Below are 25,131 nucleotides of genomic sequence, written 5' to 3'. Positions count from 1 at the left end.
AATTTTTTGGTACTAATATTTCATTCATAAAATAATTATTTTTTCAGCTGAAGAGTAGATAATTCAACAGCTGTATTTCTATTGATTTCTGAAAACATGAATTTTTTTCGCATGAATCTTGTATGCACAATTAGCAGACCATGTGAGATAGGCAAATAAAATTTGATAGGCATATTGGTGTGTTTATATAGAGGATCTGATTATATTTTTTGTGAGGTCTGCAAAATATGTAAAAAATCTATTCATTTTTCAACATTGACGAAAACTTGTTAGCATGACTCAGCAAAAAGCATTTATGTAGTCAGATGAAAATGGGTATGCTTGTTTATGCAAATGTAGAAGAAAAAAAACTGACAGGATTTTCATGCAGTTATTTGCTCTATTTCCAGTTTTTCTACATTTTCTGGGACTTGGATTTTTTGGTCACCATTGTCTGCATTGGTAGCATACATATATTACAAAATATAAATACAATTCCTTTTGGTTCTTTTTTTTCTTGAAATTTATAGGTAGAGTTCCAATGAGGAGACTGGTATACCGTGTACAACCATTGCCACAAAGTCTTTTGCCTCTTGTTTGGGATTTTGGTCAATTGAACACAAAAACAGAGGATCTGTACATCAGGCAAATGGTTAAGAGATATGTAAGTATAGCTGCAATAAGGGCAAGTGATCTTACTGTATGGCCGTGCATCGATGTTGTACCATTCATCCGTCAGTTATGGATAGCAGCATAGCTGTTGTTGAATTTTTCCTTGCAGTAGCCCTCCCAAGGTAGTTCTCTTCTCCAAGTAGTGTTTGATTGGATCAGTGTCTTATGGTCAGCAGACATGTGAGACAGAGTAGAATTGTGCTACTCGAACACAAATTAAAGTCCTTGGGGTATTTTTCTACAAGTCTGCCTCATTTTGCAGCGATAAATAAAATGACATAAGAAGGACATTTGCAAATCCTTGAAAACTACTTGCAAAGTCCTTGAAAAAGAGTTCTTGGGGGCTGTATGAATCTTAAATGAATTTTAAAAAACTGCTAAACAGAATATGACTAACCATTACAGAAAGCATCCAGGAATGAAACGCTTTTCATATTTGTACAGATAATGCCAATCTACCATCAAATATGGCTGCCATTACTAAAAATTAAAAACTGTTAAATTGGTTCTGAGAACCTACAGAGCAGAAGTTTACCAAATTTTACTGAAAGCATTCTGGTAATAATGGCTTTACAATTTATGCACATGATACTGATTTGCCTTAGAAATAGAAGATCATTTAAAATACATTATCTCAATAATCACTTAGCAAAATTTAACCAAATTTTACAGAAATCATTGTGACTTGAAGGGATTTTATATTATATATATGATGCCAATTTTATGTAAATATGTTTGCTGCTACTAAAAATAGGAAAAAAGCTTGAATAACTTCTTCTAAAAACTACCTTTGACTTTTTTATCAAATTTGACAAAAAGTATATGAGCTTGAATTCTTTACAGATGTGTTGAAATGATGCTTTTTTGCCTTCAGATATGACTATCATTACTATAAGGAGAGAAAACATGTATGCAACTTAATCTATGAAAAAGCTGGTAATCTGAAATTATACCAATTTTAAGGCATCCAGCATAGGTACTGGACAGATGATGCTGATGTGGCATCAAGTATGGATAAAGATACACACTAGAGAAACTTGGAAAGGGTTGTTTATGCAATATATGCAATGATTAGCATTGAAAAAAATTTAAACAGAAAGCATCCTACTGATACAGATTTCTTGGTTAACTGCTCTTGCATGTGGCTATTAGGCAGATGTCAACCATGTCAGTGATTTTAAGTCCTTGTGAGTATCTTCTTTATGCTTTTTTATATTGCCTACACCATATATTGAGAAATAGGGTTACAATTATCCAGCCATCCAGTAATGTAAATACTTAACATATCATTGTCACAAATATGGTTTCTGCTCAGTAACTATTCAGTGTCAATTATGGCCCAAGAATTTACATTAAAAGGATCTGGATTATTTTTTCTTTGTGGCACAGTTCTGCAGAGTTGTGGTCCTTGTTTTTCAGTAGCACAATTCTGCAGAGTTGTGGTCCTTGTTTAATTTGCAAATTTTGCCTATTCACTTTTCACTCACTACTTTTTTAAGGATTTTATAGTTTGGAAATTTTTTGGGGGGACATAAAGAAGACAAGGTAAATTTTTCAAGGCCATTTTTCAAACCTAGTTGCAATGAAAAAATTAGAATTTTTTACAGGATCAGTATCATTGAGAATCAGTTAATTTAATGTATTTTCAGTGGATATTGTACGCAATGCTATTTTCAGTGAGACATAACTTACTGAGTTTTGTTTGTGTGCAGTACACAAAGGTGCATCTAATAGTGGAGATTGAGTAAACTTTTCACAATGTCTTTATAGCAGATAAGTTAAATGGAAACTGAGCAGAAAGAATCTGTAGATTATTTTGCAGCCTTGAGCAGAAACCAAGTAGTGAGAATCAATGGATTTTATGTGGAAATCAGTCCTGCCACCAATTCATTGTATTATGCTTTTCATTGTTATTTAATTGATTTTTAATGAACAGATAATAAAATGTCCTAATCAGACCCACAATTACTTTATGCAGTGTCATACCGGGGTGGATCATCTATTAGCTCTTCTTAACTACTTGAATATTTCAATGTAAGTGATCAAGAACTGACAATGGAATATTATTATTCATTTGTATACTGAAAAATAACTGGTGTATACAAATACAATAAATGGTCAAAATAAAGTTTAGTTTATAACTGTTTGAATCACGTTTTTAATTGCCACATAATTATTGGTCATGACAATCAGTGTAAGGAAAAAAAGTTAACCCCTAATGTATTCCATACAAAAAATTTAACGTCATGCCCCAACTACAAGTTATGTTAGCTTTATACAATTTTGTACAAAAAATGGTGTGCAGGGAATTATAAAAAGTAGACATACATTTAATTGCAAAATTAAACAAGACTTAACCTGTAAATCATAGCTACAAAGTGTCCCATTTTTCTTATATTTGTTCCATATTTTGGACCTGAATAAGAGTGTTTTTCTTGTTAAAAATCTGTTTTTTTTAATTAAAAAATTGAATTAAAGGTTTCCTTGCAATTTTCTGTTTAGAACAGGCACCCAGTTCCATTCTGAAAGAAATGTAGCACATGTATATAGGGATACACAGTTCTCAAATATGATTGGTTTATACAAAATCAGGCTACCATACCAGTCTTTAATCACCATATTGGATTGTGCAAAGCAATTGCCCAATCACTGTATGTCATCTTTGTAATATTCAACTTCTAGTTATGTCAAAAAGGAAGCAGAAGATTCAGACTTTTGTCCAGCAGAGAAAAGAAAACAGAACTGGAAGGACAGTTAATGCATCATGTTTAGATTTGTAAAACCATCTAGAAATGGAGAAAACTTGGCATTTTGCAAACTGTGTAATTGTTATTTCGCTTTTGGGTATGGAGGCACCCATGGCATAAAACAGAATGAAAAAACTAATAAACATCAGCTTGCTGCTTCATCATCAACAACTCAGCCTGAACTTATGACGTTTATGAATACAAGAGAGAACCTTGATGTAATTTGATTTCTTTTCGAAATTAACATTCCTATTTCAGTTACTAGTGTTGGCAGTTTATTTTGCACACTTTTTCCAGACAGTAAAATCGCAGAGGATTACTTGGGTTCTAGAACAAAACAGTTCAATAAAAAAAACTGCACAGAATTCAGATCATCAGTGAAATATGGTACATTTGGAATCAATAATGATTGAAAAACAAGGTGTGGAAAAGGCTTCTATGAACAGCATGTGTCTGAGTGTGTGTTGTACTCTTGCAATATATGAGATAGACAAATAAAATTTGATAAGCAGATTGTATGTATGTATAGAGGACCTGATTATGTTTTTGTGTGAGGTCAGCAAAATATTTGAAAAATCTGTTTATTTTCAACATTTGTTTTTGTTTTGTTTTTTTGGATACGAGGAGACCAATAATAACTCAGTTTCCACATTTACCCTTGGCACTATTAAATACTTACATTTTTTAGGCCACATGAACTGTACCTGGCAAATATACATTCCCAGAACTGATATGACTGACAACTCTGCCACACAATACATTGAAGAGTAATGCTTTCTACAAAGGGGACTTTTAATTCTTCCCGTAGTGATGCCAAAGTGAGAGATCCATCATCATTGTTGGGGTGGATGGGTGGATCACCTGTCACTAGCATCAGTTTGGGATGTTTGAGATGATACAGCCAACATTTGGCTTGGAAGTAATGCCACATAGAGAGCTTTTCTAGTATCATTACTGGTATGGTTTGTCAAACATGTGAACTGGTCTTTAAATATATCATTTGAAATAACTTCACTGGAAGCATTCAGATGCTTGCAACATCCCCATTTAATACTGGTGTTATGTCTCTGTTTGCAAATTTTTGACCTCCTGTTATTTCAAAGCTGAAATTGACATATTTCCTCATATGGTCATAGACAAAGTGTCCTGCAGATATGCAACCCCAAGAACACCTTGACTTTGTTTATATTCCAGGCACTTCTGAAGCCTTTCTGTCTTTTAAGCAGCAACCTCCCCCCCCCCTTTGCAACATTTGTTCATAAATTAAGTACTATGTCATGCACAATTTGAAATTATATGATAATCTTAACACCAACAGAGCATTGTGTTTATGTATACATGTACATTGAAATAGCAAATTAATAAACTGCCATTTCAAAATTAAGGTACCTTAAGTTACTTTTGGTCTATGTTCACTTCATGAAAATGAAATGGAAATAATAAAGAATACTGACCATTGTTTTGAACAATACTATTCATTGATCTGAAAGCTCAAATTAGGAAACTGACATTTTAAAATTTAGTTATGATAAGATAATTTTGGTCAGTGTTCATGTCATGAAAATTAAATAGAAACATCAAAGAATTTGGAACATTAATTTGAGCATTATAACACAGTTCGTGAAGCAAGTGTTAAAACAGAACTGGAGAGAGAAGGATCTGGCACAGAGTTGGTTATCAATATATGATTATGTTTTTAAATTGAGAAATATGATAGATCAACCCTCTGTTCTTCATTATGACAATATTCATATTGATATTCACCAAGAGAATGACATGAATTTGGCTTCAGTTCTTCCAGATTCTTTCAAATGGTTCAACTGTTGCCTCTTATTTGCCTATATTGATCATGAAAAAATTTTTTATTTTGTATACTAGTGTCTCTGGGTGAGAATCCCAACAAAGCAGATGGCCTGACTTTGATAATATATGAGTAACTATTGCAATCTATGTTAAGTCTTGTCTAAAAAATATATTACACATAATAAAACATAAAATTGACTAAACTTTTGTAATAAATTTAGTATGTTAGTGAGTAACATTGTGTTTATATGATCAGATTCCTTGGTATAAATATCAGCTTTTTCATAAAATTAAGGTTTATGTTTTTTGAATCTAATAAATGTTATATTATTTCCATTTTATTATGTTTTTAGAGTAGCCAAATGGTGGTAAGAGTTACGATTCTTGCTGTAATGGGTGATCTTTAAAAAAGACATAATTCAGATGTTTTGCACAAATATTCCACAAGATTCTGCCATTATTCACATAACAAATCGCACAAAGTTTTTAAGAGCAGGCATGGGTGGGTGGATATACTCATTATTTCTATTGAATATGTTGTGAAAAATCAGCAATGCCTATGTGCCAGTGGACAGTAAACCTTTCAACTACAGATCTATGCAGATATAATAATATTGGCTTGTAACAAACAAAAGTAGATAAAGTGCCAGGTATAATGAGGTTGGCATTGTATGATGTTAATTTTGCTTGCCAACTCATGTTGCTATATCGAATAAATTGGCTTGTTGCTGTCAAAACTGTTAATTTGCAACATGGTGGTTATTTATCTAGTCTGTAAGCAACCATGTTGAAGTCACATTACTTGCTATGTCATTTGAAATAGATGGTGAAACTAGCCCTAATTTCAGTAACATGCCCAATTTCTCTAAATGTAAATTAACTTGCATATTAATTATTTATGTACCTAGGTCTTAAGATTCTTGTCTGATTCATTTCAGGTTCGAAATAACCAACTGCCAAATAGACCAGGATTGATTGAAGTGGTCAGCAGAATTCTCACTGAATCACAGGAGTTCATGAGAAATCAAAAGGTAGCTACATAGGGTAACAAACTATTGATGTCATTGAGAACACTTGGGTCTGTTCTGGTTGGTCCTGCATGTGGAAAAAAGCACTTGCACATGATGGCATAATTATTGCCATGTTTATGATAGCTAGTCAAACACAGAAGCCACATGATTAGTGTTGATTGGTAGCAGCAGTCCACACATAATAAAGCTTTTTGTGATTTTCCAGTAACCCTAACAACAAAGTTTCTTTATAGCTGCTGTAAAAAAAGACACAGGAATTAAGGGGTGGACAAGTCTCTAAAATATATGGAGCCCATAAGAAATTTTGGTTGCCCACATTTTTCAGTGAATAAAGATTTCTATTTAAAAAATATAGACCAATACAATTGTAATGTGTTAGAAGGTTCAGAAAAATAGACTAACACTTCAAGTACATAAAATGGTTTAAATAATTATGCTTTTTTCCCATTCATGTTCAGCACTGAAATATTTGTAAATCAAGTAAAATTCGTGATCATTAGTAATTTCCCATGCTCAGAACATAAATATTTTAAGAGTTAGAAAGTTTTGGCAATATCACACTGCCTTGATCAATGACTTAAGTTGGTCATGATATGAGGAGACTGGTGTAGATGGGTGGTAATTCAAAACCCTCATCCCTGTTGAGTGTTGGCCTCTGTAGCAGGATAGACCTGAATGGATGCTTGGATCAAATGACAACACAACACAACACAATATGATGAAAGATGGAAGTTTATGATATGAATTAATAAAAATATATATACTACAAATACAGTGATTCTTTCATGCTCTAAACATACATCTCATTCAGTTACTTCATCCAAACATTCACAAATAGGAAAACTAAAAAAAAGATTCATATATTCACATGTAATGAAGGTAAGATTCATATAATGAAAGTAAGATTCAAATAATCTCATGGAATGAAAGTGAGATTCAAATAATCTCATGGAATGAAAATAAGATTCAAATAATCTCGTGGAATAAAAATAAGGTTCAAGTGATATAATGTAATCAAAATGACTCAATTGTACTGAATTGAAACAACAATCAATTGAAACAAACATGTGACTCGGTCATTTGTACAGCTGTGTGATTCATAAATGTTAGTAAAAACTTGTAAATGTATCCACTGACAAACCTCACAGTTCTCCCAAATTCTTGGGTTGGCCCACAGTTGTATAGGCTGCACACACCCTTGATGGATCCACCATGCACACAAGTTTACAAATTACCGGTTTTGTTTTTGTATGGCCTTGATGGTTAGATTATCTTCCTTGTCCATATAGACACACAGATGGCCAGACAGACAGGCTGATACACCTGCTCACATGTACATACAGACATCACATAGTTCTCCTGAATTGGGTTGTCCCACACATGTATTGGCCACACCCACCCTTCATGGATCCACCATGTGCACAGACATACATACAGACAGCTACAATATAACAAAACTGGTCAAGATAACAGGTATGGAATTAAAATGTATAGATACATGTTACTAAATTAAACTCTTATTAGCAACTTGTAACAATTCAAAGTCCACAATGTTTCAAATCCACATAGTAGTAAACGCATCATTTCACACTACAACATTAAAAACTGAATATGCTTCACATATCAAACAAAGTACAAATGTAACACTTGCCCTATGGCTGTAGAACAGAAATGGAGAATGTTCACTCCTTGACAAGATCCAAAAGACCAGTGTGTCAGTTAGAAAAGTTACTTGCTTTAAATCTATGGAAGATTGAGTATTAGTAAGGGTAAAATACCCGTGCATACCATGCTTTTAGTGTCTTTCACCAAAAGTGATCTACGATGAGATAATGTTTGTTCAGTTGCTTACCTAGAAAAACAATTATCCATCCTCGGTAAAATTGTATGCATGTACGATGAAAATAATCAAATTGTTCTTAAGTGAAACCAAGTTATTTCTTGCCTAATTCTGTGACAGCCTCCAATGCCATATTCAATCACCTTCACCTTCCTTTTCCATATGTTGTCCTTGGTTTGATTAGGAATGATGGAATGTACCATATTGCTGCAATAAGCAAGTATGACCAATGACTCTCTACTGATGTGTTCCTTGATCCTTGTTTCTAACACTACCTGTTCCCCTAATGTAGTGATTCTCACAATCATTATATTTGATATAATAAACCACAACACATTTTTTTTAAATGTCTGTTTTGTCCTTCACATGTGTAAGTCATTGTCTTAAAGAGTTGTCGGGTTTATGCTATATGTTGATCAAATGTTGTCTGAATACTCTAGATAGCACTTTCGATGCACTGCGGATATATGACATACTGATTGTATTGGCTATATTTGGGCCACTACTGGTTCTGTTTGGTGGTTGTTTTTCCTGTTTTCTGTATGTTTGAAAATTATCTCTGGATATACATTTACCCTTAGTGCAGCTTTTGCATGCCCTACTTCTTCCATTCAGTCTGTCTCATCAGTGACTAGGGAGTTAGCTGGGTGCATCAAAGATCTCAATGCTGACCTCGTTTGTTCCAAATGGTTATCAAAAAAAGTTAAGGTACTGGTCAGTGTGGGTTGGTTTTCAATAGACAGTGACTTTGGTTAATCCATCATTACTTACATGGATACATGTGTCCAAGAATGGTACTTTGCCATTTTCATCTTGTTCTAAAGTGAACTGAATGTGTGATCAGTGGAAGAATTTGAACTCTTAAGATATTTATACTCTGAGTATGGGAAATTATTAACGATCATGAATTATCCAGAACAAGGAAGCAACCTTTTCAGTTGAATCAAGTAAAGCTGTTTTTGCACAATGGCTAGCAGAAAGTACACATGCATTAAACATTAGAAATCAATTTTAGAATTTACAAAATATTTCAAATAAACAGTATAGCTTCAAAAAAGAATAAAATGGAAATAAAATTTTAAACAAAAAGGATTAAGCAGGTCTTTATATTGCTGCTATACTTTAGTATTTGGCAACCCATCCCCCCCAGCAGTTTGTACCACCACCACCCAGCTTTAAATGAAAGCCAGAAGGATATAAAAAAATCCACAGAACTTAGTTATTTTATTCATTAAATTTTAATATAAACGTGATTGATGCCAGGGTGTCATTGTCATCTTCACATTTCAAACCAAACTGAGTTTCTTTGCTGACACTGCATCAATATTTTCTGGCCTATTTTGATGAATTTGTTCAGTAAATTCACAATTTACTTTCAGTGTACATATAGTCCAAAGACCTCTCCCTTTCACTGAAAATGGGCTTTTTCAGCAACCAGAAAATTACGATGAGCATGCGTGTTGTTAACATTAGAAGTTCCGATTGGTCTGAAATGTAAAGGAGATGACATTGTTAGTGCCCCTTTGCAGATAATCGAGTTATAAATGATAAATTAATAAATTAAATGACTGCAGTATTTTGCATATTTGTATGCATGAAGGTTTATATTTTTAATATAGGAAGTGGATTACAAACTGTCTTAGGGTGGTTGGTGGTTGGGTTTGCATAACATTTAAAAACAAACCATGTCAGATGTGGCTGTTAGTTCTCATGGTGCTAGAACCTTACAGATAAGTAGTCTGAAAGCAAAACTTGGTATCAGTTTTGGCATGCCTGGGAATCAGTAAATTGATGTTGGCTATGGCATCTCATCAGATTAATTTGTCCTTTCTGTCCTAACTTAAAATGTTTTAGCCCTTGTTTTACCAGGTTAAGACACTGTTTACCTAAGTTATTGAATCTTTCATAGCTGTGATTCTAATCATGAAAACTTCGTAAGTACTGAATGAAATCCACGACTGCCATTTTGGAGAGTGGAGTTTACAACCCAGTTACTTTAAATAGCAGATATTGACCAGTGCATAAACAGTGACCACATGATCTGACATAATTGTCATTCGCAGAAATGAATGTAGTATCTAATAGGGGGTTTTCCCCGAAGGTGGCGCTACAAAAACTGGCTTAAAATGGCTGATGTTTACAACAGGCGTCAAAAGGCGCTTCCATGCGAATGGAGTAGAGACGTCAAAAGGCATTTCCATGCGAATGGAGTAGAGGCATCCAAAGATGCTTGGATGAGGCAAAGAGTTAAAGACAATACTATATTGTCAAGTCATCACTTTGCTAATTAAGTTCCTTACATGTTTTCTTTCTTTTTCAATGCTTTTTATGAAATCCAGCATATTAGTTACGAGTTCAGATGTGCTAGAAATACCTTACTTATATTAGGCATCATATTAGGTACTAACTTTGACACAACATTGATACAATCTGCAAAAATTATTTTTCCTTTTCTGGAAATAGTTGCATTTGAATGAAATAAGTTGAAATTTTAGTGCAAGTGACCTTTCCAGAACCAGCTGAATACCAGTTTGCTTTGTCATCCTTACAAAAGTCAGTAGGCTTAACATAATGTTACTTGTTTAGGCTCTCATAAACAGTAACAAGAAAAAAGTGAAGACAACAAGCTTTGTAAAATTTAACAAATAATTTTTTTTCCATGAAAAACAAGGTAAAAATGAGGAAAATAATTTACTGTTTTAAGAATTAAATCCAAAAATAATCCAAGAATAATCCAGGAATTAAAAATTAGAAGTCCTAGTAATAAAATGTTCTAAGGAATTTGAGTTTGAGTCCTGATGAAATCCAAAATGGAAAGCAATGATGTATGCTATAGTCAGTGTAGTACTGATGTGTCAACAGATCTTTGTTGAACCACAGAAAATAATATTCCGGTGTTTGAATTCCAAATAAAATTTCAATAAATGTCTTTGTCCAAGAATTCTGTAATACCACTTAAATATTCCCAGAGAAAAGAATTAAGCTCTTAGAATCCAAATAATTGGAAGAAAAATTTAAAATTATTTCTCAAAACATCACTATTGAATCTGGCTACTGTGCAATTCTAGTTTAACCAGAATTTTGAAATAACAGCATAGAAGTTATTTACATGTCTAAAGTCACATACTTCCAGTACAGCCTCAATTTCATTCTATAAATCCCACACTAATAAAGAATTAATAAAAAGTAAAAGAATGTTGTTTACTTCCAGTCATGAAATAAGGTCAATAACTAGGTCAGCATTAAGATATAAAGTTCTAATATTAGGTTTTCAAAACTCTGAACTGAATTTCTGGAAAATATCAAATCCAGTAAATAAAAATTCATTACAATAGAATGTAATGGAATAAAAAATACAAAAAAATTGTGAAACTAACAAAGAAACAATTAAATTAAATATAAATTAAATATACATAACAATAATAAAGATTTTATTTTCTGATGAGGCTTTAATGCTGCGTTTTATTTAATGTAAGTAGCATGTGTCACTAGTTAGGAAATCGTTGAGAAAAATCGGAGATAAAGTATGTATGATTTTCTTAAGATTTGCAAAAGATGTGGTAACACTGACTGGTTAAATTTGTCTTGGTATAAGTGAAATGGGTATAACCATGACAGCAATTAGAACTTTCTTCTTCAAATATGTTAATCATAATACCTTAGGAAAACTACTACTACTTCCTTGCAAATATAAGCCCTACCAGCTATTACTTTTAGCTCAACAGAGCTATAAATTGTCTGCTGACCTATGTGGTGGTCAGGCAGAGTGATCTCCCCTTGGGTATAAGACTTGGTGGCAAAGTCTGAGAACCTATCAGTTAAAACTTCTGCTTGTGTCAAAAAGCACTCTCTTGTCACTAGAGACGTCACAAAAGCTTGAATCTAGATGGAAGATATACCACTACAAGTTGCAGGAGTTTTTCACTTCTAAGGAAAGTATACACATCTATATTTTCAAATTTTTTCTCATTGTATCACGACAAAGTTCTGCCTTTCCAAGTTGCTAATGCTGTGTTGTCGTCACACATTTAGGTACTTTGATGTCAAGCCTAAGCGACTTCACATTCAGTTTGGGCTATAATTATTTTATCCATTCAAGTCTCTAGTACTTTTAAAACTCCTATATATGTGTAATTCCTTTATGAATGGGTACATAACAGTTGGTTTCTATTCCAAAGCATTTGTAGCATCTGGGCACCAACTTCATTGTTTTTACATCAATGGATGGTCTTTGGGCCTTTCTTCCCTACAAGTATTGCCTCATAATGGATATTGTCGTATCTACTTTATATGCATCTATAATGGTGCCTCAGTTTCTTTTATGTGAGACCACTCCGGTGGCCTAGTGGTTAGAGTGTCCGCCTTGGATGTGGGAGGTCGTGGGTTCGATCCCCAGCCGAGTCATACCAGAGACTTAAAAAATGGTACTAACAGCTGCCTCGCTTGGCGTTCAGCATTAAGAGGTTAGTGTTAGGACTGGTTGGCCTGGTGTCAGGATAATGTGACTGGGTGGGAGATCATGCTATATGTCTGTGGCATGATGCCCCAGTGCTAGACATCACTATAAACTGCCACATTGCAGACATCGTAGCGATATGACTGAAAAATTGTTAAAGCTATGTTAAAAATAAAAATCACATCATATCACATCTTGTATGTGAAGTTTTTTTTTGTGTAATATAGAAATGTGTATATTTCTCTATTCCTTCCACTCCGGTTGGACAAGTACAGGTCAGCGCTCTCTACCTGGTTTATTTAGTTTCATCTTGTGTATGCATGTTTCTATAGGTGACACTTAAGTCATTTATCTGCAGAAACTTTCCATCATATTTAACAAGCACTTAGTCGCTCACATGTGTAGCCTAGGTGACTTCCCAAGTTAGGCTCGGGCTACCTTATTTATATGTGTGCGTTTCTTTATGCTCTTAGGATGCTCCTTATATATGTAGAATTCCATCTTTTCTGGTACATACATGTGAGTTTCATTTACCATGGTATCCTTAGCCATGCTTCAATAATTCTACCTGTACAGGCCATCATTGACCGTCCCTGCAGGTAGCTTTTTAATTGAGATTGTCTGCTATCACTTTTTTCCAGATAACCTTCAATTAGTATATCTCTGCACCCACATGGTATTCAAACATCACATGTGCAGGTCCCCATCCAGGTGGTATTGTCATATTTTTCCCAAATGCTTAACGACTTTATTAGACTGTTGTCAATTTCCGGGTCACCTTTTTAATGATTTAGCTCTGCTTGGACATCATGTTTTAAGATAGGTGCAGGGCTACAGTTTTATATGTTTCGCTCTATTTTGTCTTACAGATTAGAACTATTGGCAAAAGGCAAACAACATACAGCTCAGGATGAAGACATCACCAGTCTGCATGTTGGCTTTTCCTCAGTGTGAAACTTTAATTGAACATGGGAGATAATTAAATTCACCCTTCAGCCATGAATCACAGGACATTGACATGATCTGAAACACCTTCAGTACCCATGTCATCACCTTAGGACTCAGCAGTTTTGGAACTCCCTCTACCTTGCCTCCTTGGGGTCCAACATGGTTCCTCTTGTGGAGCAACAAGGGACAGAGCTAACAAACAGCTGAGTTCCCTCGCATTCAACAGACATACGTACAGGTTACATGGATTAAATATGCCATAACCTGCCCCAACTGATTGTCCTAATTATATCCTCCTCACATGAATGGCTTATTTCCATTGCGATCGGCCTAGACCACATACTACAGATCATGAAACATCATTATGATGGGCTAAATCAATAATAGCCCGGCTTCCAGTACATCACACCAGACTTTTGCATACATGTACAGGGACCAATCTAACCCTCATAACACCACAAAACACTCATTCAGCACAAAGCTATGAATAGTTCCTCATGCCTCAAGAGATTTTACTTCACTATTTCTCTGTACTGTGACCCGAGATGGAACTATTTACTCAGCGACTGTCTTGAAGTTATGGTTTCTAATTCAGGGAGTTCTATGAATTTAGTAAATGACAGACCTCTTCACTCTTCACTAGCTAAGTCTCAAACATTGCAGGAGACCTTAGTCTCACCTCACACAACCAAGATGATGTTGCTTGTTCTCAGTCCTACACTATCTGTTGGCACAATAAGATTCAGCCTTCCTAGCCTATGTTGAGGATGTTTTTGGTCCCTGGAGTTTTGTCCTCCTCCTCCCAATCCATCAACAACCTGGACCAGAGTTCCAGCATCTGTTGATCTTACAACTGAATGGATTAGTCTGACTTCAGTTCCTTCCGCAGTCTGGGAGAGTTGCAGATGTTCTGACCTGCCTTCATCATCAGTTCATCTGTGGATTTTCCTTTGCCCCACACCAGCCTTTCATTCAGTAACCCCAGCAGTTGACAGTGATATCTCTTCTTTGGGGATGACACAGCCACACTCCATATGTATGGACCGAATGACCTTTGAATGACACTTGGCAGTTAGTGAGCATTATCATTACCATGATTTTAGTGAGCATTATCATTGCCATGACTTTGTTGTTGGACTTCAGTCTCTATGGCTGTCATCCAACAGATGGAACATAGCTTATCTTCTCCCACTCCAAATCCTTAGGGAATGCATGGGAGTTATCTCAAGAATGGCCCAAATATTGTACAGAGCCACTTTGGCCAATGCCAAAATCACAGCTGCTTGTACAAATGACAGAACAAAATTCAGTGCCTCTGCCTGCCCTTTCCTGAAGGACCACTATATGACCAAGCTAAGAGCAGTCTTTATCCTCTGGTTTAATGTCCAGATGAATGAAGACCGCAAACAAGCCATCAAGAAGACATATTGCCTCCCCCCTCCCACATCCACAGAGTCAATACAGGGATAATATGGGAAATCAACAGAAGGAGGACACAATCCTCTGAAAGCCATCCTACCAAAGCTCCATCCAGCGAAAGTCAGTTTTCATATACCAAAGTGGATATAGCACCGAGAGGGTCCCATTGTTTGTTCCACGCCTTTTTTGGTCCCAACAGCAAACAACACTCTGTGTGTGGTCATCAGCCTAAACACCCTGAATGTGTTCATCGATGCCGCTTGGTTCCCACTGGAAACACCACAACACCATAAATAAGGGAGACTTTGTTGTCAGTGTAGACTTAGCCGATGCATACCTTCAAGTCTCTATTCACAAGGCTTCGAAGATGTTCCTGTGATTTGCTTACTACATTGGATACCAATCATGGGCACTCCTGTTAGGGCTTAACATTGGCCCCTGGTTCTTCATTTGTCTGACAAATTGAGTAATGGTGCATTTCTGGACCATTTTTTGTGGTGACAACATCAAGTTACCTGGATGACTTTCTGCAGCAACATCAATGAGTTAGATCTCACAAGACATGATAGCCCTTGTTACCAATCTGGACATCAGCAAGGAAAAATCCAGCCTAGTACCATCTCAGCAGTTTGTTCACATAGGTATGGAGTTAAATACACAGGCAGCAGATTTTGTCTCCCTCAAGATCAGGTATTGAAATACAACCCATGGTAACACCTTACTTTCAAGGAAATTCTGTCTGCATGGGAATTCCTTCATCTACTAGGTTTGCTTAACATGGCAGCAGACCTCATGGTCTTAGGCCACCTTCTTATGCACCCATTACAACTGTTTCCTCTGCATGAATGGAGCCCTAAAGTTTGCCCACTGTACCAATTTGAGGCACCATCTGCGGGATTGGGAGCAACCTAACTTGGCTCATGATGGGTATATATCTACAAGTCCAACTGCTTGAAATTAGTCTATGCTGATGCAAGTAGAGAAAGGCTGGGGAGCCCACTTACAATCCCTCCTTTTGGGAAGCCAGTGATGCATGCTTTTCCCATGGAATGACATCTTCATATCAATAATTCGGGAGAGGATGGCAATTGTAAAAGATTTTCGCCATGGCAGGAATATTTGCATGGCTAGGAGTTCTCATTCTGTCTGACAACTGTACAGTGGTGACTTATCTCAAATGACAAGAAGGGACCCAACCCCAAGTGGTGATCTCCAATGACAAGGAGGACCCAAGTCCCCAGACCTCTGCGTCATGGTGTGGGACTTTTCTGAAGTGATATGGTCGTCAGCAAATCCACATGTTCATCATATCCCAGGACAACTCAATGTACTGACCACCTCTTTATCACAGAACAATCACTGGTACAGAAGAAATGGTCTCTCCATCCCTCATTTTTCATTCAGATCTGTAACCGATATGACTGACCATTGGTGGACAACAAGGTGGAATGCCAAACTCCCAAACTTTGGGATCCAAAGGCTTGCACAGTCAATGCCTGTTGTGGGATTGGACCAGCCTGAATGTATAAGCCTACACTCCAACACCTCTGATTCCAAAAGTGATACAGAAAGCAAGGGAATCAGCCTGTCTCCTCATCCTCATCACATCACTGTGATGGGAGAAGTTGTGAATCAATGACCTCATCAATCTTTCATTGGAAAACTCACAGTAAATTCGGGTTTTCCTTCATCTACTTAAACAACCATGACGGCAGTTGTTTCATCCCTGTCTGGAGCTTCTGAACCTGCATATCAGGATTATATTAAACAAGCCCTCAGACTTAAACAATTCTTGCAACCAGTCATGGAGAGAATTGCTCAGGCACGATGGCCCTCCACTTTGAAAGCATGTGAAGGCAAATGGCACATTTTCACAAATTGGTGCATAAATGAATATATCCTGTCTCTCCAGGCATCTATACCACAAATATCTAATTTCCTCCACTGGGTCTTCAAAGAGAGAAAGTTAGCACCGAGTACGTTCAAAGATTACCACTCCACGATTGCTGACACCTTTCATCATCATTGGACAGAAGATATGAGACAAACCCAGGATTTATCCAACCTGCTTGCTAACTTCGTGTATACATAGCCAAAATGTTAATCCTATACCCATAGAGGAACCAATCTTGTGTATTAAACGTGCTGAACAAGACACCTTTTCAGTCAATTTCAAGGTCATCTCTGGCACTCCTGTTCACATAAGACCTGCTTCCTCATGGCATTAGCAACTTCAGGCAGATTTCGCGAATACATGCCTTATCAGCAGACCTGAATTACATGCAAATTCCGACAAGACGGGTCAGTCTTACTCATGACAGCATCCTCTTTCATCACCAAGAACTGTCTCCTTTCCATGGGTAACCAAACTTTTGTCATGAATCATCTGTCTCATCTGGACACATCAACTGCAGGCCACCTACAAGACCCAGTTTGGGCTTTCATGTGGTACCTTAACAGATCAGAGTCCTTGCATCAAGGGAGATCGCATCTCTTTCTACTTCTCATAAAAGGACAGGAGGATATATCAAAACAGACTTATCTCATCCTGGAGTAAGGTGATTATTTGCTTTGCATGTAGGGAAATAATCCCAGCTCAAATGAACTTACTATGCATTTTAGCTCACAAGGTTTGAGCAGTTGCCACCAACCTAGCATCCAACATTAACTGTTCATTAACCAACATCATTCAGTCTGTGGGATGGAGATCGGAGTCCACTTTCACTAGCTTTTATCTCTGAGATTTGTCATCTCAGAGGGACCAGTTAGACCTGGTAAGACTTATATCCGCAGCTCAACAGGTCCCCCTTCCAGATTGATCAACATCTTCTTAAGACACAGATTCACAACTTCCACTGGATTTGCAGAGGGGGGAGTCCCTTTTAAATCCATACCCAAACAGATGGAGTCCCCTGGAGTCAGATTACTTAGAAGTTGTCTCACATACCTTTGGGGATCAGAGGTGATAACTCCAAGGTAAGGGGATTTACCTCCCTTCACTTCTTAACTATTCCCCTAAGGTATTATGACTGGGTAACGTTTTTGAAGAGGACACAAAGTTTTTGTGGTAAAATATGTTTCTTCGAGAATACTTACCCAATCATAATGCACCTACACCCTCCCAGTCTCCTAGCAGTTACATCCATAGAGAGTGTGCCTTCCACTCCAGTAGTAACTGACAGGTTATTAGACTTTGCCACCAAATGTCATATACCTATGGGGAAATCACTCTGTCTGATCACAACATAGCTCAAGCAGTATCTTGGAGGGCTGGATTTGCGAGGTAGTAGTAGTTCTCCTAAAGTATTATGATTGGGTAAGTTTTCTCAAAGAAATATATTGTACTAGGAAAAATTGGTTTCAGAAGTAATAACCTGTATTAAAACTACTTTAAAAAAAGAACTATATATCATGTCACTTCTTATGATTAGCAAAGCAATGTCAAATAATGTATCATTTTTTGGTAAATGCTGAAGGAGCAAAATGTCAATATCAGAGTTTCAAACCGGGATAATGTAATACCATGTACCATTACAAGCAGTTATAGTATTCTCACACTTTACTGTTTGTTTGTACCCTACTTCTGATTTAAAAAACAAACAAGACAAAAGATAAACAAAAAATGCGCAAAACTTAGTCATTTCATTTATTAATTTTTAATTTTGAACCTGATTGTCACCAGGGAGATCCTAAACAATCAATTATTGGCATTTCAAATCAAACAGGAACTTCTTTAGTAAAACAGTTACCATACCTGCATAAGCAGGTCTGTGTTTTCAAGCAACAGATGTGATTTAGTTTACCATATTTGAAAATCTCAATAGCTCTGTAAATTTTGGAGTTATTTCTCTTTGAACACACACTTACAAGATTTCCTTCTTATTTATTTGTTCAATTCATTTTAGAAATATTAAAACTAGACAAATATTGGACATAGATGACACAGTTTTGACTAAAATGGACTATTCTAGAAACCAGAGAAGGATAGTGAGCAGTCTGTTTACATAAAGAGCCTCCATTTAGTTTGAAATGCAAATAAGTTTAGTGTTAAGGACCCTAGCAACAATCAGGTTATAAATTATAAATTGATGAATGAAATGAAGTTTTGTGCATTTATATATACTTGATGCTTTAAATTTTTATAATTAGTTAATGAGTACAAACAAATGGGAGAGTGTTTGAATACTGTAGTTATTAACTCTGATTGTTGCTCAGCTAATTCTAATTGACAAAAATAATGATGATCCTTTAAGCAAATGTATCTACCAGAATGCTATAAAACTAGAATGAGTTGACACAACTCGAATTGACCACTTTATGTTCCCACCATTCTATGCAAAGGCATATGCTGCTTATTGCATCCATCCAACACATCTTGACTTGTTTTCCCACATAATAACTTCTGATTTTACTTTGTGGACTGGAGCCATATTTGAGCTGCGCATTAAAAATTTAAAGACCTTGGGGGGGGGGGGATATTTTTTTCAAACACTTTTATTGAGTTATGGCTCCAGACTGACTAATGATTGTCTGTAAATATTTGTTTTTAGACTTAATTTATCAAAGTGAAATATAGTATTTGGCATAATTTACATCAGGTCTTGGTCAAGTTCAATTTTTACCTTTTTCTGTCAAAATTTTACTTTTTACTCCCATTTTGACGTAGAAATTTGGCCTTGCATCTTTGTTTCCTCTCAACAGTTTCTGAAGGACTTCATGGGTTAAAAGAAGATGAGATAGAAACTATTCTGTACTTCTCCCGAAATGTTTCCATGAAAAAAATCCAATCTCTTTTGTTTGCTTTTGGGGTGGGGGGCTGGGAGACACAGTGTATGCATACCATTTCTTTCAAGTTTGATTTTCACATTTTTTCCTTTCATCAAGTCCTCTGTTTAACTGTTAAGTTTGCACTTCATTTATAGTTTTGTTTGAGGTATGATAACTCATAACTCTTGAAGGACTACATTTATTTAACCCAGATTTTGTACCTACCTAAATATTTGAAAACCCGAAGTTCATTTTGATTGAGTTAGTACTATTTGACTGAGCTATGGCTCCTGTTCGATTTCAACAAAAAGTTTTTGAATAATATGATAGTGGCAGAAGCATTTGTATCATTCAATCATTCAAGTACATTTCTTGGTATCTTTGTTTTGTATTTTTTCCACAACAAATAAGCCAAAATTGTATTGTGTATACCTTTTAATTTAGAGACTGAACAGAATTGTATATTTTTCTAATTCTGGCTTTTTTCAAAGGATGAATGCAGCTTTGTGTCCTTACGAGATGTGGAGCGTGTAATGAATGTAATGAGCTGGTTCTATGCACAAAGTCAGAATAGGAGTACTCTGTTTGAGGAAATGAATAAGAGGATACAGCCATATCCTGTTGAAAAATGGATCATTGAAAAGGAGGTGATGGAAAATGAAGAAAATGAGGCGATAGCAAAAGTATCAGAGACTCAAGAGGTTGAGATTAGTGAGAGGGAAACAGATAACTGGTTTGGATATAATCCATTTCATGAATTCCTCACTGATGAAATAGGAGAACTTAAAGTTGTGGATGAGGAACAAGAATACTACGGGAGCACAAAACATTGGCAGAACACTGCTATAGAGACTCCTGAAGGGGCACAACTAGATTGCTTGTCTCTACATCTTCAAACACTTAATCAGGCAAAAGAATATGTGGGGATAGGGACAGTGCTGGAAACTCAAAAAATAGATATTCCTGAGAGGGAAACTTTTAACTTGTCTGAATATGATCCATTGCATGAAAGGATTGTGTCTCATGTAGATAAAGAACTGTTTGATGAGCAGGTGGAAGAGGAAAGTGAATACTCTGAGAGGATAGAACTATTGCAGAAGAATGTTACAGAGACTCATCAAGGGGCACAAAAAGACTGGTTGTATCCGCATCATACAACTTTGCATCAGGCAGAACAAAGGCCTTATTTCTTTGAAGATCATATCAGTTTTGGGGAGAAGAATGAAGGAAATGATGGGATAGAAGTGAGAACTGGTTATCATCAGATTGAAAGTTATAATTTCAATGCAGAGAATGAAGAAAGTAAGGAGATTGAGAATATGCTGGAAGCTCAGACAGGGGATCAACAGAGGGTAACTATTTAAGAGTAATAACTGCCTCCTATTTGGCACTTTTGTAGACAAGTTAGTAGTCCGGTTTTAATAATAATAATAATAAGAAGAATAATAGTTATTTATAGTGTGTGTTACAGTTTAGTGGAACTGATCTACCTTGTGGCCCTCTGTTATTTACATATCCATGTGAATGCTTATAGACTGGTCAAACACAATTCTCTCTCTGTTTCTCTCTCTCTCTCTCTCTCATGCATTTTGTCTGTCTAAAGTGAAAGCATATTTCCCAGTAAAATACACTTCATGCAGGTTTTCTCTTTCTGCATAGTAATGCATAAAATAAAATCATACCTGTTACATTTGCCTGATCTCACCTGGCAAAGGTAACATGGTAAATCCCATCATCTGTCTATCCATCATTTTGTCCAGTCATCCATCTCTGTATGTCCATCATCTTGTGCAAGAAATTAAAAGGGGATTTGCCAAGGTTAACAGTTTTTCAGTAGTAGCCATTTGGCATAGCAGTGTAGACCAGCTAGTAACCATTTGTAATCTCACCTGGCAGATGGCCATTTGAGTTTATTTTGTGTCCCAGCATCTATTATTTCTCCATTCATCCATCTATCTGTAGCTCTGTTGGTCGTCATCATCCATCCATCCAGTATATGTTATGGCAACATTTGTATCAGGCCAGGTGAGCTAATGATGCACATTCATCCCATGTTTAAATCCTCAATCTCAAGTGGCTTCAAAGTTGACCTGTGACCTTGGTTCACAATATCTTCTAATGACCATGTGTAAGTATACCAAGTTTCATTCTTCAGTCTGATGTGGCTTAAAATTTATAAACTGTAAAATGGACAGTGTGATGGATTAAATACTGAGCTACAACCTTGACTTTGATGATAGAACCCCCAAAAGTGGTATATGTATCTGGACAAGAGTGGGCTTCAGAAAGCTTCTCAAGAGAAGAGAAAATCTTAGTATCCATGAACCCAGAAGTAAGTCTGGGGGAAGGAGATAGAAAACATTGTCCACCACCTTATCAAACATCAAGACCTCTTTCTCATCCCACACCTTACCTGACAGGATGGAAGTAGAAGGTGAGGACCCACCACTGGCTCTTTTGAAAACTCATTAGAGTCTGTTAGAATGGAAAGGGTATTGCCATCTTGAACTCACTCTCAAGACAAGATAGAACTGTCTTTCCCAGTATCCCTCTCCAGATTGGAAGATGTTGAAATGGATTTTTCATCATCCCCAAACCACTGCTGGGAGGTAGGTTTAATTGGGAAAATCCTACTAGTTGTTTTCCTAGGAAAAAAAGGATCAATAATCCCATAAACAGTCTCGGAGGAGAGTAGCAGCCAAACTCCTTTTTCGTTGGACAAAGCTAGAAGTGATGGAGCAGATCCATGGCCTGTCATACCTGACCTACACTGAAACCAATACAGGGTCATCCATGACATCATGGGGAGGAAAGGAGACACATTTCCAGGTAACAGGATTTCTCACAACCCTTAGGGATTAAATGGGGACATAGGGACATGGGGATACAGATTTGATCCTAGTCACTAGCTGGGTAAGCAATCCCATACTCCCAGTCCCCACAGGGATTAGATGGAAACACAAGATGGAAGGGGTATCATCTCAGTCCCTGTATCCAAATCAGTGATCAAGACCCAGAGTCAAGGTGCTGAAAGAACATTTCCTAGTGATTGTTGCTCAAAGACCAGTCAAAGACTGGTCTGGCAACAAAGATGTGACAGATCAGCATACTTTAAATATATCAGAATGAGGCTGCTTCTCTTCCCTGTCATTATAATGGTGTTATTTGATTACATCTCTCACTGGTAGGAGACACCTGAGAGGGCTTTGTTTGTCTCCACTGAGAAAATGTAGCTCACTCTGCAGCACTTTCCTGCCCTTGGGGGAGGGGGCAGGGATGTATTCTTCACTGGCACTGATGATTATCAGTGATCCTTGCCTTTGGAACATCTACAAACCATGCAGATTGCTCTATGTTTCAGAGATGACTTCCCCAACAGAGGAAGATACCCCTTTCTTCCATCCTTTGTATGTGTGGTGACTTTCTTGCCAAATCACATACTTGATCTGTCCAGAACAACAAATAAGATATTTGTCAATGTGTGAATAACAACTACACAATACACCATTCCCTCAATAACTTGCGCCCTGATAACTTGTGAACCCGCTTATAACTTCGGGTCTGGCATGGGTCCTTTTTTTTTATTTACCAGAAAACACCCCCAAAAATGGTCCCTATTTGTTGAACTTGAAGAAAATCACAATCAAAATTGGTAACTGAAACTTTGATATATATATGGTTTAATCGTCGAAAAAAGTAGATAGGATCTGAAAATTGCAAACAACATTATGAAATCATCAGCTTTTAATAAGAAGTCATATATTTATGTTACATTTTCTTTCTAAGCAACGTTCTTTGTACACCATATATAATGCTATACAATGAAATTTCGATTGATGGAAATATCACTTAGTCTAGTAGAGGCAGTACTTTAATAAATAAATACCAATTAAATAAGTTATTTTATCAGGTGAAATTTATGTTTTAGTTCTATCTTTTAGTTCAGTTGAAATGTTATCATCATAAATGCAATGTGCCCTCTTGTATTTAAATGTTAAATGTGTCAATCTACTGTAACAGCTATGTCTGCAAGTGTTTCTCTGTGAACACAATTATGTACCAATCATGTTTTGATATAAAACTTGCAGAAGTATTTGCTCTATTGTTGCACAGAATTAAAAGCAGACCTTTGTATTATCATATTTATTGCATCTTTTGTATCAAATAAGGGGGTGGAATAAAAAAAAAGTTAAAAGACATGTAAATCATACATGAGTAAGATTGAGCAGCCCCAGTCTCATGTCGGGTGAACTCGTTTCAGTTGATTGATCAAATACTATCAATTATTGTGCACATAATACAATTTAATTACCTTAAATTAATTATAAATGTGATTAAAGATAGCAAGGCATCCAAGTGAAATGACTACTTCATAAAATTAACAGCTTTGTTTCACAGAATTGGATCATTGTGGAGAAACAAGTTTCCAAGAATTCCTGAATTGGCAAGTAGAGATAACCTCAAGGATGAGAAGTTTCGCTATTGCTTGCAATGAAATGATGGCATGAACATTTGACTAATTGAAAAATGCAGAAATTGAGCTTTGACATATGTATCACAAAATAAATGTCGCTAATTTTTAAAACAAGGAATCTTGTTTGGTGATGTAGTAACATAGTCTAGTTCTCTGCTTTGTGAGACTCTTCTTCATACTGTTATCACACAATGCAGGGAACCAGACAACAACAATGATCTTTCAGATGTTGGGCATCTTGAAAATAAATGTAATTTATACAGAATAATGAATAGCTTTGCTAGGGAAAGTACTTTATTTACAATTATTCTCAATGAAATTCAGAATGCCTTGCTAAGCAAGCATGCTACTTCTTTCTCTCCATTTCCAAATGTTTTCATTACCATAAAATTTACTTGATGAATATGAATAATCAGAACACTTTACAGCAACCATCTTTATATGGTTAAATTATTGTAGGATGGCTTAGTACATACTGCTATTGAAAACTAAGAGATGATAGAAAAAGGACAAAATCAAAGAAAATTATATTTAGGCCAGGGGAAAAGTCAAAGTCTACTTGAAAATGAAAACAAAAATGACTGCTGAAATTGGACATTGTCTCTAGCAATTGAGTTCATTATTCTGCTTGTCTCCATAACACCAATACCTATCCCCAAGGGTCCAATGCATCCCAAGTTTTGATATCAGCTTGTCTGCCAGTAAAAGCCTTGGAGGCCTTGCAACTTGAGGCATACACCTATGTCACAACTTGGTTACTTGCCTATCTCTTAGGGAGCTCTCACCAGTTATTGTGTACATTTGAGAGAGTGATATATGTTAGGTCAAGTTGTTTACATTTAAAACATGCACAATGGAGAAAATGTTGGTATACCTCTATGCTACATTAAAGTAATATGGATGATATTTCTTTGGATATTGTACTTTTGGAAATTGTACATGATCTAAGCACACTGCTAACAAACATGACTGCTCCCTTATACTCAAAAAATCAG

The 25,131-nt window shown here is 36.1% G+C and overlaps 1 protein-coding gene across 1 annotated transcript in view; it reads left to right on the top strand.

The window, feature by feature from the left end:
- The window catches only part of LOC149786021 (E3 ubiquitin-protein ligase rnf213-alpha-like), a 559,813-nt gene that overhangs the window by 201,315 nt on the left and 333,367 nt on the right, over nt 1-25,131 (top strand). Inside the window, exons 24-26 of the mRNA XM_089978097.1 lie at nt 510-643; nt 6,140-6,232; nt 20,154-20,373. Of these exons, the coding sequence (XP_089834223.1) occupies nt 510-643; nt 6,140-6,232; nt 20,154-20,373 (447 nt within the window). The remainder of the gene's footprint in view (nt 1-509; nt 644-6,139; nt 6,233-20,153; nt 20,374-25,131) is intronic.

The sequence above is a fragment of the Sinohyriopsis cumingii genome, chromosome 12, assembly GCF_028554795.1.
Source record: "Sinohyriopsis cumingii isolate HCF-2022 chromosome 12, ASM2855479v2, whole genome shotgun sequence".
Taxonomy (NCBI): Eukaryota; Metazoa; Mollusca; class Bivalvia; order Unionida; family Unionidae; genus Sinohyriopsis; species Sinohyriopsis cumingii.
The sequence above is the reverse complement of the archived record's forward strand: the minus strand, read 5'-3'. Positions and strand labels throughout refer to the sequence as shown.